At 38.1% G+C, this 15025-nt stretch overlaps 1 protein-coding gene across 1 annotated transcript in view; it reads left to right on the top strand.

Annotated features, from left to right (window-relative positions):
* The window catches only part of cdkal1 (CDK5 regulatory subunit associated protein 1-like 1), a 264900-nt gene that overhangs the window by 235886 nt on the left and 13989 nt on the right, over positions 1 to 15025 (top strand). The window contains exon 13 of the mRNA XM_053242230.1: positions 10968 to 11051. Within this exon, the coding sequence (XP_053098205.1) occupies positions 10968 to 11051 (84 nt within the window). The remainder of the gene's footprint in view (positions 1 to 10967; positions 11052 to 15025) is intronic.

Here is a 15025-nt window from a genome sequence, read left to right as displayed (position 1 = left end):
AATACAGCCATGGTATATCATAAAACTCTTCCTTCCCTGTGGTGTACAGGCCAGGCTTTGGAGTCTGGAAATTTGGCTTGCAGTATATGATTGCAGTAATGGTTGTCTCATAGTGTATCACTTTATAACATCTTTCTTACTCACCGGACTCATGATGCAAAGCTGCTTCTATAAATAAAAGATCTGGCAAGTTGTTTAGGAGTCTGGGAAATGTTAACCTGACTGATGAACATACTCATCTTGGGAACTGGTAGCTGTTTACTTTCTTGCTGTTAGAACAAGAATGATTTGGCCTAAAACACACACTACCCTCTCTGACTTGGAGCCTACTCATTTGGATCCGGTTATCTGCGTTGTAAAGGAGCATGGTTTTAAATCAGAGACACGAATGCCCAAATGGAAGTACTCTTAAATCATCTTATGCTCAGCTCAGTCATTGAGAAGAAAAGCCTGCTTTGAAAAGCCTCGCCCTGCAGGCTTCGTCTGCAAACACACCGGCAGAGTTTTCCCGCAAAGCTCCATCACGGGAGGAGCAGGGATCAAATGGCTAATTGTCAGCTTTGAAAAGCCGTGTCCCTGGGCCACGTCAATAACTAATCAAAAAATGAAAAGTTCCCCTGAATGGAGAATATTTTCAAGCGCTTGGAGTCAGCACAGGTTAGCGCCCCTGCTGTTAGCAGCTAACGCTTGAGCCTCTCTTAGCCTGGGCCGGATTCACCGAGCCATCAGGGCTGTCCTTTTTATATTCGTTGATATCAAGCATGCAGAGAAATGTCAGTTGCAGACTCACCAATTATCGGCGGATTAGGGGATTAAATTAATGAGTTTAGACGACAGCTTTGCCATTGCCAAGATAATCTCCTTACGTTAGTCCGGGCAGATGACTACTGCATTAGGTGAGGGAGAGAGGCAAAGAGATTCTGATTATTCCTCTAGAAAGGACTCATCATAATACGAGGGGGAATTCACCCCATGGGCGCCTGATAGCACGGTGAAGACGCAGGAAGCGAGAGAGGAGATCAGCTCAGAAAAGGAAAAGCACAGGAATATACTTTCTCTCCATCCATTCGCCCCCTGCAGAAATGTCTTCTATTCCCCAAAGCGAGCTCTGAAGCGCTTAATCCTTTTATCAGGCGAGTCTCTGCTGTGCCGAGCCCATCATTTCTGCATCTGCCTCCGTTTTTAGTGCCTCTTGCTTCTTGCTTTAGCTTTCTACTTTGATGATTTCCGACTCTTTATTAATGTTCCTGTGCTCCTGATGTGGACTGATGGGGTCAGGGGAAAATGTAGGACACCGCTGTCATATGCTCTCATATCACAGCAGGGGATATGTCCTCGAGATTTGTTTTGCGGTGCAGTTTCATCCTGGAACTGATCAGATTTGATTGTTTTGAATCTCAATCCCAGGGTTCCTTGAGCAAGTACCTTAGCGTGCTCATGGACTAGACTACCTCAGTTGTAAGTCTCCTTGGATAAAAACTGTTAAATGAAGTGGTTTTGCTGTTCTAATGAAATACATTTCTTATTATATGCCACCAAAGTATAAAAAAAAAAAAAAAATGGCTTCATTTCCAAGCGTAAAATAAAAGTAACCACTCTGTCAATTTCAGTTTTCATAAGCCATGGGGGTTGGGGATTATTTCCATTTTTTGCCAATGCTTGATGGCAAACTGAGCTTCGGAGTAGTTCTGGTATACGATCGTCGTCTGTGGGTTATCATTTAGCATTTGTAAGTCAGTGTAATTGAGGGAAAAAAAACACTTTTTTTTGGTAAATTCATTATTTTCCAGTTGGACGGTTTGAATTGTAAACATTACGAGGTATGAGAGCACTTTGTATATTTTAGTGTCTTTTTTTAAGTCTGAATTTTAATTTTAATCAATTACATTTATATATGGAGTCTCCAGTGTCAGCAGGTTATAAGAGTCAGAGGTAAAGCTGTAGCTTTAGGGTGGTGACAGTAACAACTCCAGATCCAGATCCTTAAAATGGTCCCTTCATAACCAGATACTGATCTGGAAGTCTGATTGTTCTGCCTAAAACATTAGCATTTGTCGATAGTACACTTGGACTGAGGCTCCTTCCTCTTCAGGACAAGTAGAATATTTTAATAATTTCAGATCCAGAGCTGTCATGTGCTGTCTGTCGTACTGATGCTCTGGGAGTGAAGTGTAAGGATCTAAGAGAGCCCAGGAATAGAGGAAGGCCTTGTCTTGTGATCGTGAGGAAGCTGCCACCTCTCGTCTCAGATCCACTGTGTTCCTGTCATCCTTCTCCACAGAGCAACGGCACACAAAGCTTTTCCTGACACAATCATGGAAAATGCACGTCATGCAGTATGGATGGACCAGCTCGGGTGTGCTCCATCACACAATCACACAGCGAGGTCACCTGGAAATAGGATTTAAAAAACATGCACACCACAGCGCTGTTGGATTCTGGACTGTGATTGGTCAGATGATGTTGATTAATTTTCTCTGACAGCAGCTCTGACAGTAGTGCAGCTGCAAATCACAGGTTTATATTAATGCGCTTGTTCTATTATAGTATTACAGTTTTGTGCTCTATTATTACATATCAACACCAGTTATGAAGAAATAGTAAAATGTAAACTCCTGATTGGTCCCAGAATACACCCCTGATGCACCTCAAATCAGCCAGATTGATCCTGTGTCACTTTGAGCCCTGGTTTCTGCTGCCCCTGTCTGTAACACCTGCCCTTTACCTGCCCCATCCAACACGTTGGAGGAAGAGCGCTGATCTGCGACTGCTTATTAGCTCGCGTCTTCTATCGCTAGGGGTCAACTGGCATGTTAACCAAACCAGCTTTATAATCAAGGTTCATCACGATATCTGCAGACCACTTCCTGTTTCAAGAGGATGCCTTAGCCTTAAGTAAATGACCAGAACTGTAGAAATACCACTTTCTCAGATTTTCTTAAGATGTCTGAAGTGTTTATATATATATATGTATATATATATATATATAAAATAAAAATTCAGATATAAATATTGGATATATTCAGATATCAATTCCACACCTGGATATCATGTTGGATTGTAACCATAGTAACCATTTCTTACCATGATATACTATATACAGAGCATACTAATGTCTCGCATTCTTATCTTCTCTCGTAGCACACTCATCCTCGCTTCGTTTTTCTTTCTCTCCGTCCACGCCATCCTCATTTCCTTTCCGTGTTTGACGGATTAGATTTCTCTGTCCAAACAGGAGATATGGAATTAATTATGCAAAGCAAGTTGAACAAGTTCAAGCGAAAGACCTGGGGCGGGGGAGGGGGAGGGAGATGGTGTGGAGGAGGGGTCGATGAATATTCAAATGACCGAGGCATATTTAGGACACCGATTTGCATGTCTTTAGTGTGTCTCATAACAAGCTTTCTGTGCCAGCGAGCCGCTTGGCGGCTAAAACAAATAAATCCGAATGAGCTTCTGAGATAAAGGAGGCGGAGTTACTGTTACCACCACGTAGTTATTATTTTCCTGTAACGGTACATTCCCAAAGTGTTTTATTCTCTTATGTAACTATGGAATTCACTTCCGGCTGACGTCAGACATGCACAGACATTACGTATTTTTAAATCTTTTCTTAAAACATACTTTTTTTAGGGTAGCCTTTACTTCACTGCTGAATTAATTTTGTATCTGATGAATTGAGTTGCTGATATGTATGCTTATTTTTTATTATTTGTATTTCTAAATGATTGTTTTTTATGTGAAGCACCTTGAGAAGCTACTATTAAAGGCACTATATAAAATAAAGATTATTATTATTATTATTATTATTATTACTGTTATTATTATTATATAACAGCAGTTTGCCAAAATCTACAATTTTTATTAAGGAAAGAACTTTTTATCTGTTTGTAGTTACATTTAATGGCACAGTAGTGCACGTTATCGCAGCTATAAACACTCGTTTAAAAAAAATCACAGCTCCTCGTTTTTTTGTTGCATAGAAACCACAAAGAGTAAAAAGTATCATGTCACAATTCTCGAAGACATTTCTATGATACACGATTTGTATCATAATATATAGTTTTTCCAAAGAAACCTCCATTAAAAAAATTTATGATACTTAATGTCTGCAAAAATGGATTTATTTTAATTTTTTATATTTAAAAAATGACATTTTATTTACTTTTAAAAAATTATATAAAAGGATATTATATTAAATTATATTATATATTATTATAAAAGGAGAAAAACATTAAAGAATTTTTAAAAAATCACAGTTTTTTTTAAACATTTATTATAAAATTTAACAGAAAATCAGCTGCTTCCAGTCAGTTTGTAATTATTTTAGAAAATTTAAATGCAATAAGATATCGCAGTATCTCAGAAAAACCTGTTGTGAGAATTTTATCATGATATCAGTATTATATTGTCCTATCAGCCAATCCTGCTGGAGACTCCTTTCATAAATGTTAAATGAATATAAACCTGTGATTTGTAGCAGCGCTACTGTCAGAAAATTAATCAACACCTTCTGACCAATCAGAATCCAGAATTCAGCAGTCACATGGTTCTGTAAACACTGTGAAAGTGTCAGTGCTGTGGTGTTTGCTAGTGAGTGTCGCGCCTCACTCGGCCCGGTAATGACGGAGAGAGAGAATAAATGAGCGAGGGATGATGAGTGTGAGGAAGCAGGTAGTGAGTGTGGCGGATGTTTCAGACACTAAAGTGTCGTTAAGTTCCCCTGTGGGGGAAGAGCGAGAGAGAGAGAGAAAGAGAGGCAGATATAACAGTTCTCAGGAGGAACGTGTGCTCATGTAGCGGCGTAGCAGAATAATCGGAGTGTGTAGAGAGATCTTTTGGTCCTTGTACGTGTACAGTGTCGTGTTCTGATGATGTAAAAACATATAAAAGCTGTCTCCGTTATAACGTGTAGAAATGGGAATAATGAAAATTCATTTCCCAAACACGCGTGTATGTGCGTACATGTATTTAGCACCTTATGAGGACCAAAAGGTCCTCACGATCAGCTGGTGGAAAAAAGATTTTCGGTTAAGGTTAGGTTTCAGTGTATCATTACTCAGTTTCATTACATCAGTGGAAGGTCCTCATAAAGCTAGAAAAACCAGCATGTGTGTTTTTCCAGGTGCACTATTAGACAGTGTTACTCGAAACGAAAAGGCGTTATTGCTGTGCCAGAGGCCCTCTTACACACACACACACACACACACACACACACACACACAGAGGGCTGGGTAATTGTTATTCAGCTGCTAGTAATGAGATGAGGTGCCCAGTGGCGAGGGACTCGAGTGCTGCCTCTCTTTTGTTATGCTAATTACACCCTGTTAGAGCTGGACCTCTGTCTGTCTCTCTGTCTGTCTCTCTGTCTGTCTCTCTGTCTGTCTCACTCTCTCCCTTAAGTGTCTCTGTTTATGTCTTTCACTTTGTCTCTCTCTCTCACCCTGTCTTGGCTCTATTACTGTCTGTCTCTGTGCGTCTTTCTCTCTTTCTGACTCTCCTTCTCCTTCTCTCTTTGTCTTTTGCTCTCTCTGCGTCTCTCTGTCTTTGTCTGACTCTTTCTTCTGTCTCTTACATTTCTGTCTTTATGTGTCTATTTGTTTCTCTCTCTCTTTTCTTCTCTGTCCATCTTTCTCTTCTCTCTTTTAGCTCTCTCTCTCGTTGTCTTGCTGTGTCTGTCTCTGCCTCTCTCAGGTCTGTCTGTCTGTCAGGCACTCTGTTTGTCTCACAGTATGTGTCTCTGTCTGTCTGTCTCTCTTTCTCCCTCATTTCTCTTAGGTGTCTCTGTTTCTCTCTCTCTCTCTCGCATAATGTTACTCAGCTAATGTTACACTGTCTCTCTGTCTGTCTCTCTGTCTGTCCTTCTCTCTGTCTGTTTCTCTGTCTGTCTCATTGTCTGTCTGTCTGTCTCTCTCCCTCTCTCTTTTCTCTTAGGTATCTCTGTCTGTCTGTCTGTGTGTGTATTTGTCTCTCCCTGTTTCTCTGTCTCTCTCTCTCTCATAATGTTACTCAGCTAATGTTGCTCTGTCTCTATGTCTGTCTGTCTGTCTCCCTCTCTCTTTTCTCTTAGGTGTCACTGTCTGTCTGTCTCTCTTTCTGTTTCTCTGTCTGTCTCGCTCTATCTGTTTCTGTGTCTGTCTCTCTCGTAGTGTTACTCAGCTAATGTAAATACTTTAAATAATCTTTATTTCCTCTGTTTCTGCTACTGTTCGTCTCAGTAATGCTCACAGCAATACAGATGTATTATTATCACACATTATCTCATATTATCTCGGCTCATTACCTTCTCTCTCACTTTATATTTTATATTTTATATAATTCCACACAGGTGACATCATCAAAATTTGAGATTTGCTAAATGATAAATAATGTCCTTTTCTTTCCATGTCTGTTGTTTTCTTAATTTCACATTGGAGTCTTTCACGTGTTTGCAACGTTTTTTTTTCCTACAAAGTCCTTTGTAGTTGTCATGGCAACAGGATTAAATTATGCAGTGGGACGCGTGCGAGTAACGTGTAAATTATAAGAAAAATATTTGTATAATACCGAACCCGTGAATATACCTGTAAACATCCGCTCCTAAAACATCACCTTGCTGTAGTGAGTGGGCGTGGCGTAATATTCTAATTCATGCTTGATTAAGCTATTTACACTTCATATTGCATTTCAAACGTGTTTGTTTGCTGCTTGCATCTACTTTCTCTTATCATTGTTTCACAAAATGGAACATGCCAGAATGTACCATTCATCTAGAGAAGAATTTTCTCTACGGCACAAATTGGAAAAATTGTTATATTAATGTCAGTTCTCCTGTTCTTTTCTTTCTTCACTGTAGATTCTCCCGATTTTACCTATGTGTAGGCGAAGCTTGGCAAGATCAGCTTTAGTTTTTTTTTTTATTTATTTTTTTTTTTATTTTAGCATACAGATGTGAAAATAATTATAACATTGTCGTAAGTGTAGAATTTTAGCTTTCCAGTGTACCCACATATACGTCTGTAAAAATGCTAAAACAATTTTTTTGTGAAAAATATTGATAAAACCTTAAACAAATTAAGACAAATCCTTTTTACTTTTATCAGTTGTACAAAATAGATTTTCAATTATCCAACTATCCTCCCATACCTAGCGCTTACATCAAACAGATTAATCACAAATAGAAACTGCATAGAAGTCTTAATAAATGCGATATTACTTCTTCTTTCTTGAGAAAACGTTTGAGAAACTCCAGCTTTCCCAGTGATTTAGTGATTGAGGGATGTTAAAATGGATTCTTCTTCCCACTCAGAGATCAGTATCTTCCAGTTTCTCCCTCGTTTGGTCAGAATTTTTTAATGTAAAGTGGGCGGGGCTAATGTCAAATAGAGTTTTATCAAAACTGTTCCACGGAATCTACTGTTGCTAACATTGTGCTATAATGTTTATATAACAATGAAAGGATACGTAATGCATTCGCAGCATTATTTTTTTTATGTTTAGTTGTAATTTGTGATCATTTTGCTAGCATTTATGTTGCAAATCCCTTTAAAAGGCTCCAATTTTCACTTGGCACCATTCAGAGCACACACACACAAACACACGCAGACACTCTAAATGACACACTCCTCATTTGAATTTCAAGTGGTCACACACCTCCAAGTGTATTTGCAGTGCATTAATGGTAATTGCCGCCAACTTTCCAAGCCAAGGTTTTAAAAAGCGCTATTTAGTGCACTTCCTGTCGTAATATCGCCATAATTGCGACATCACTTTTGTCCAAAAAGCTACAGCGTGAGACAGAAATAAAAGTCTGAATCACAGGTGCGTTTTTATTTTGTTGTTGCCGTGACTCGTTCTGTTCAGTCACGACGTGTGTGCCGATATTAAATTTCTACAAAAAAGTTTTACCTCTTCAGCGTCCCAGGCTTCGTCTCTAAAGCTCTGAATGTGATTTGTCCATTATAGTGTTGAGTCCTTCAGGCACAAATGCAAGACGTGACCATAAAAAAGACATGTGAGACGACATGCCCTGCAGCCGCTGAGTGTTTTATATGTTTCCCTTTCTGACTTCATCAAAGCGGAGCGTCTTGTAAACTAGAACACGGCAGGTTGATGTATTTACAGCACCTGCTGCTGTTTTCATTACACACCTACTTCAGGAATTCTTCAAATAAAGAACAGAGTCACCATTTAGAATCCAACAATCCAAAAGTACTCTGATTATGTGATACACAATATTTTCCCCATGTTCCCAATATTCCTATATCCAAATATTTATTTTTACACAAACAAGATACACACAGATTTGTCCAATTTTCCCTGTAGCTCCCATTTCCCCATTATTCTGTATATTCTTTTCCACATTCCCACTAGACCCCATATTACCCATTTTCCTCTTATTCACAACCATCTTCATTTTTCCACATATTCCCAGTATTTTCCATATTTGCCATTTTCCATGTTCATCAATTCCAGTAACACCCAGTATTCTCAATATCCCATGTATTCCCCATTTTTCTCTTACTCCCCATAATCTTCAATTTTCCTATATTCCCCAAATCCCAAATATTTCTCATTTTCCTCTTATTCTCCCTCCTCTTTGTTTTCCCATATTCCTAACATTAATATTTCCCTTTGCCTATAGCTGCTATATTTTTAATTTTCCCCATATTCTCATTAACATCTCATGTATTCCTCGATTTCCTCTTATTCCCCATAATTGTTAGTTTTCTCCCCTGATATTCCCAATATCCCACATATTTTCCCCACGTTTTTCCCAATTTCCAATATCATCCATCCGTGTTCCACATTTGTGCCATAATTAATAATAATAATATTCCTATTTTTTTCCCATATTCCTCAATTCCCTTTCTTCCCATATTCTTTATCTCCGTGTATTCCCCTGTACTCCCATTCCTGTCCACTTCCTCCATATTCATAACTTGATCAGTATTCTCCATATTCCCTGTAAATGAAATATTCACTTACAGGTTTTACTTCCTTTTGTTCCCTGTGCTCTAATGCTGGCTCTGGATCTCTGGATCAGGATTATTGGACATTCTTTGTTTAAAGAAAAAATTATCCATTATCCATGAAATGATGATAGAAAAGAATGTTAGATTTTTTCCTTTGTCCGGTTTCACCTTGAAGTTATTCAATAATCACATATTTAGTGGATTTGTACATTTTTATTCCATGGCACAACAGATTTGAATTTGTGGCACAGTAAAGCACTGTAACACACACACACACACACACACTCCTGAAGCCTAATGGACCACTGACAATACCAAATTTGGTTGCCATGCCAACCCATTTTGCCTTGCGTGTAACTGGTGCTGTTAATTGGCTCGTCAGTGAGGACATAATGTTTTGATTGCATGAAAAACACTTCAAGTTTTACAGAAGGCCAACGCTTTCGGACACAACTCTCATTTCCTGCGTGCTTTTCTGTCTTTCATTCTTTCTTCTTTTTTTTTTACATTTGTTCCCGTCATCACAAATACGAATAATCAGAGCGGCGTCAGTCTGGACATGTTTTTCCTGTCAACTTATTTTTAAATTAACACGTCTTAATGATGTGAGACATTTTCTCTCTCTCTCTCTCTCTCTCTCTCTCTCTCTGTCTGCCATTAAGGAAAAAACAGCTTCAACCTTGCACCTGAATGCCACTTTTTCCTTTTTTCCCCCCTAATAAAGAGCATGTTTGTGCTTTAATAACCAGCAGGCAGGAATTGAAATGAGGCCAGATGGATCACTGCAGCTGTAACTACACTAGCTACGTTAAAATGAACTGTATAGAATGAACAGGATTTAATACATACACAGAATATACATTTGTGAGCTGAGGGTTAGTGTAAAAGCACTTTGTTTGTCATGCATATTTATAACTGAAGCCGTTACTGATGTAGAAAGTTTCCCCAAATGCAGTCCGTCATCTGGGACATGTTTGTTGTCTAAAGCATCTACCAAGCTGAAGTAGCTAACAAGTAATGAAATACTCCAGCTACCAGTTTAGCATTGTGCAACCTGCATGTCTAACAGATCAGAAATAATGAAATGAAACATTTTCTATAGATAAAAATAACTATAAAGAGAAATAAACACTAAAAAATAAATAAATAGCAATAATAAATAAACCATGTTTATCACTTTTCCACATATTTCCCATATTCATTTTACCCAGTTTCACGCACAGTAGCTCCTCCTCCACATTCTTATATTCCCATATTCCCAATATTCCCCATATTCTTTATTTTCCCACATTCACAATATTTCCCATTTCCCCCCATTCTTGTATTCTTGATTTTTCTATAATCCTAATATTTCCCAGTCCCTTTATTCTTCTTATTACCTCATATTCCTAATATTCCCCATATTTCCCGTTTCCCCAGTCCCCTTATTCTTCCCATATTCCCAGTAGTTCCTATATTTCCCGTTTCCTCATAGTCCCATTTTACCATATGCCCAATATCTCATTTATTCCTCATTAGTCATATTCTTCTTTTTACACATATTCCCAATTTCTCACATATTCCCTGCATTCCTTATATTCTTAGTTTTTCCATTTTACCAATATCCCCATTCTTTCCTTTTCCCGACAGTCCCCATATTCTTAATTGTTTCCCAATATTCCAAATCTTGCTCATATTGCCAAAAAATTTATTATTTGGATGTTTTTTGGGTTTTTTTTTTGGTTTTCTTTTAAGGTGGTGCTGGATCTAAATAAAGATTTTTTTTTTTAACAAATTCTTTATTTGTTTTTTATTTATAAGTTTTTGCAGTGTGTTTTAATTAAATACATACATATGCTGGTCCACGTATTTGGTGGAAGCTGAAAATGTTCCTGTATGTTTATTAGATGCTCATTAGATGATCCCAACATAACTGTCCCAGAGTATGTGATGGTTAATTAAGTTTATTTATAATTTCTTAAATTGTGGGCATTTGCGTTATTCACCAGGAGCATTTTTGTTCTTTCGTCGCAGGTCGGAGAGAAGCAGAGTGTGTTAGTCACTGAGGAGTCGTTCGACGCTCAGTACTACGTCGCCCACAACAAATTCTACGAACAGGTAAGACAACGTTTAGGATTCATTTCCCAGTTTTGAAAAAGGTTTATGTTAAATGTTATATAACACCAGTGCAGCAATTAGAGAAGAAAAACTGCTAGCATCATTTTAAGAGGAAATGCTCTGTGGACTTTTGTCCCGTTTAAGAATCCCCCATAATATCTGCTTAGAGATCTCTACAATCAAAGTTATTTAAAAATGGCCATTGGCTGTTCAGTGGGTTTCCATGGTTACCGTGACGTCTGGCTGGGATTGGTGCGTCTCACTTAAAACATAAAACTGAAATCGAAGTTATAACTTGTGTAGTGGTGTATATTATCATTTAGCGTCATTTAATCTTGTAGCTCACAGCCATAGCTCAAACTTGCTTTAAAAAAAAAAAAAGGTACATAATGGACTTTAATGGAAATTAGCTTATTGCTTTCCATCAAATTCCTGAAAGTTTTCATTGAATTCTCAGGTTACGGTTAAATTCCTCCAAAACCTAATAGGGCCATTATGTGTAGATCATTAACATCTGAATAAAACGCCATAAAACACCAAACAAAATAAAAACACCATTAAGAGCATTACAGCTACCATTACAGTCCACTAGAAACACATTAAAACCTCTGGAAGTTAGATAAAGTATCAGGAAAAAAATATTTCCAGAAATGTTCTTTATTTCTGTTATGATCATTTACTCCACAGCACTGTTGAATTCTGGGCTCTGATTGGTCAGAAGGTGTTAATTCATTTTTCAAAATGCACACATTGTAATCCGTTATCGTTTCTATAGTAACAGCTCATTCACAGGGACTTGTATGGTGGTTGCTCCACATAAACATTTATTTATTTATTTTTTAATTGTTTTCTGTAAGGAGACGTTTAACATTTCTTGAAGGAGTCTCCAGTGTCAGAGGTAAAGCTGTAACTTTCTGTTGGAAAGTTGCTGTGGTGTAAGAGGAATAAAACACTTGGTGACGTGCTGTTACAGGAAAATAATCAACTATTGGGTGCTAGCAGGGACTCAGCTTCAAATCTTGGGTAAGTTTTAGTGACTGTGTGCATCTCTTGATCAGTTCAAGGAAAAGAAACGGTCGCTAGTGCAGAACTTTATAAACTCTACACACTAATGTTAACATTTCAACGAGAAAAACATACAAACACAAGTCCATCCAAACTGAAGAGTACAGACAGGTAGAATTTACCGTTCAGGGGGAAAAGTCAGACAGTAAAACATACACACACACACACCTGTCTGATCTCCACACACTGCTGTCGGGGGTTTAGGGTTTGTGTAAGTGTGTGTACATTTCATTCATGTGTTAAATCATCTTTCTTTAAACGTATAGCGAGAGAGAGAGGCTTAAGCGAGCTCGTAGCCCTGGGACACGAGAGCAGGAATGTATTGCAGATCGCTTCCTTTTAAACGCCACTTCAGACTTCAAACGTGACTGCTAACACACGGCTAAATGGATTTATTTGAAGATTTCTGAAAGGGAGTTTTTACAAGGCTGTGTTTGAAGCTATGTGCAGCAGGGCACATGGTTTTATTTTAATCTTTCTTTTTATTTCTGTAAACAATAAAGAGAATGAGTTTCAAGGCTGACCGAGTGTTTGAACATTTAGAGGCTTTAGATGTAAATTATTTACCAACTTCTGAGGAAAGTTTGCCTAATCTAGGTGTTTGATTAAAACATCTCTCTATCTCTCTCTCTCTCTCTCTCTCTCACACACACACACTCACACACACACACACACACACAGACCTGCCAACTATGAGGCGAGTCACACTAAGACTGTAATGAAACATAAACTAAAGCTTGTTTTGTAATTACAAAACGATCATGTATTAGTTATAATTGTGCTTTTAATTTGTAAGGAATAGACTACTGTGTGTGGTGCTGTTACAGTAAAGTAATCAATCACTGATTAAGCAGTGTCACTGTTATGACCCTGAAGTTGATTAGTTTCCTATAGCAGCAGGTCCTGAAGTGTTTTATTCCACACCAGTTTGCCAACACTAACAATTTTATTGATTAAACAATGAAACATTATACTTTTTATCCATTAATCGTTACACATAATGTTGTGGAATGTCTGTGAAGCAAGTTAGTTCCTGTTCTCCCTTACGTTATCGCAGCTGTAAACAATCGCTCCCTCACCAGCCTCTCTTTTTTCTCTCTCGAAATTAATTAAAGACAACCAAATGTCGTGTCTTGTTAGAGGAAAAGAAACACAGCTGGCGAGGTCTGCACTGGAATACGTCTTGTAGCTCAACGTTTAAGGTTTTGTGGTGATCCCAGCAGAACCACATTTAAGGAACAAGAACCTTAACCTTTAACTGTTAAGGAACTGGTTTCTGCCTCATTTGTAACTGAAATAAAGAATCTGCCGAGCACGTAGATGGAAACGCGTGTAGACATTAAAGATGAGATCCTTTATATCTATAAAATCCGTTTCACATTACAGAGACTGAGTCCAAGCAGGGAGGAAATTCCTGCCATTGACAAAACCTTCTCCATCTTCTTCATGGTCAGTCACGTCCTTGAGACCCTGGAGAACAGCGCAGCTTTGAATAGCAGGATCAAGTTTGAGAAGGGGGGAAAAAAACGAACGACAAAGCAAACGTGACGGCTGGCGTCCCAGATTGAACGCGTTCCCTCCAATCGATGGCTTTCGAGATGGGCTTTTGTTAGCTCCTATAATGGAGCGATCGATGGCGTGACCTTGGTGACCCGACGAGCCGCGCGGTCTTCCCTTCATCCCTCTGTTTATCCGGAGAGAGAATCCAGTCTATGTTGAATGGAATCGTCACGTGACTGGTTCAGGTCTGGAAAACTGGATTGTGTGAACCTGACCAAACTATGTTTTCAATTTTCAGATATCAATTATTAATTTTTTTTAATAATAGCTACATAATTATGATGATTTGGTATCTGGAGCTTGTAGCTTTTCCATGATGTCACCATCTTGGATTGTCTTCTCTGAGGTTCTACTTGATGCAGCTCCACATTTGCTTAAATTAAGGAACTGTTAGATTACCACTGTCTTTAAAGGTGCAATTTTTGATTTTTTTTTTTTTTCTTTTTCTTTTTCTTTTTAATTTAAATTTCTTACTAGTACAAGTAACCTGGAAAATATATATGCGGTTCCCCTAATAAACCTTGCTTGCTAAAAAAGTGATGCCATGATAATCCTTACTAATGCTAACTCTCACTGGACTCACTGACCAGCATATGTATTCTGGGGGCGTGACTTTGTGTACATGGTGGGAGTTGGGGGTGGGGTCAACAAGTTAAAAAAAAAAAAAAAAGAAAAAAAAGATGATGTTGAGCTTCAGCTGTTTAACAACTAGAAGACCTAATCTTGTCTAATTTCGACTAATGCACCTTTAAGACACCTTCTGTAAGGTACTTTAAAGTTTCCACGGTAACAGTATTGTATCTGTAGCCAATCATATCATAGCGCTGTTGAAGTCTTGAATCTGATTTGTCAAGGTGTTGATTAATTTTCTTCAGTGGTGCAGCTGATAATCACAGGTTAATATTAATGCATTTGTTCTAATACAGTATCATTTCTATAGTAACGGCTAACGATAAACAGATTTTACAAAATATATAGTGGTATATAAAACGTTTATGGAAGGAGTCTCCAGTGTCAGTGCTTTGTAAAAGGTAAAGCCAAGTTTTCTGACACATCTGTAGGACAGAGATCTTTACGCTTTTGCGGTTTCTCAGGTAACCAAAAAAAAATGTCATGAGAGAGAAAAAAAGAGGCTGGTAAGGGAGTGACTGCTTATAGCTGCTTTAGCGTAAGTGAGAACAGGAATTGTTTCGCAGACATTCCACAACATTAAATGCGAAGACAAAACGTAAATAAAAGTGTGTTTTATCTTCGAACTTTGTTCTGGTACATGCCCTGGACAGGTGATGTATCATTCGAATCTGTGGTGCACACAAGAAGCTTATATTCTAATAAAATACACTTTTAAA

Source organism: Pangasianodon hypophthalmus, chromosome 1 (genome assembly GCF_027358585.1).
Source record: "Pangasianodon hypophthalmus isolate fPanHyp1 chromosome 1, fPanHyp1.pri, whole genome shotgun sequence".
NCBI lineage: Eukaryota > Metazoa > Chordata > Actinopteri > Siluriformes > Pangasiidae > Pangasianodon > Pangasianodon hypophthalmus.
Note: the sequence above shows the minus strand (reverse complement) of the source record. Positions and strands in the feature narration are given on the sequence as shown.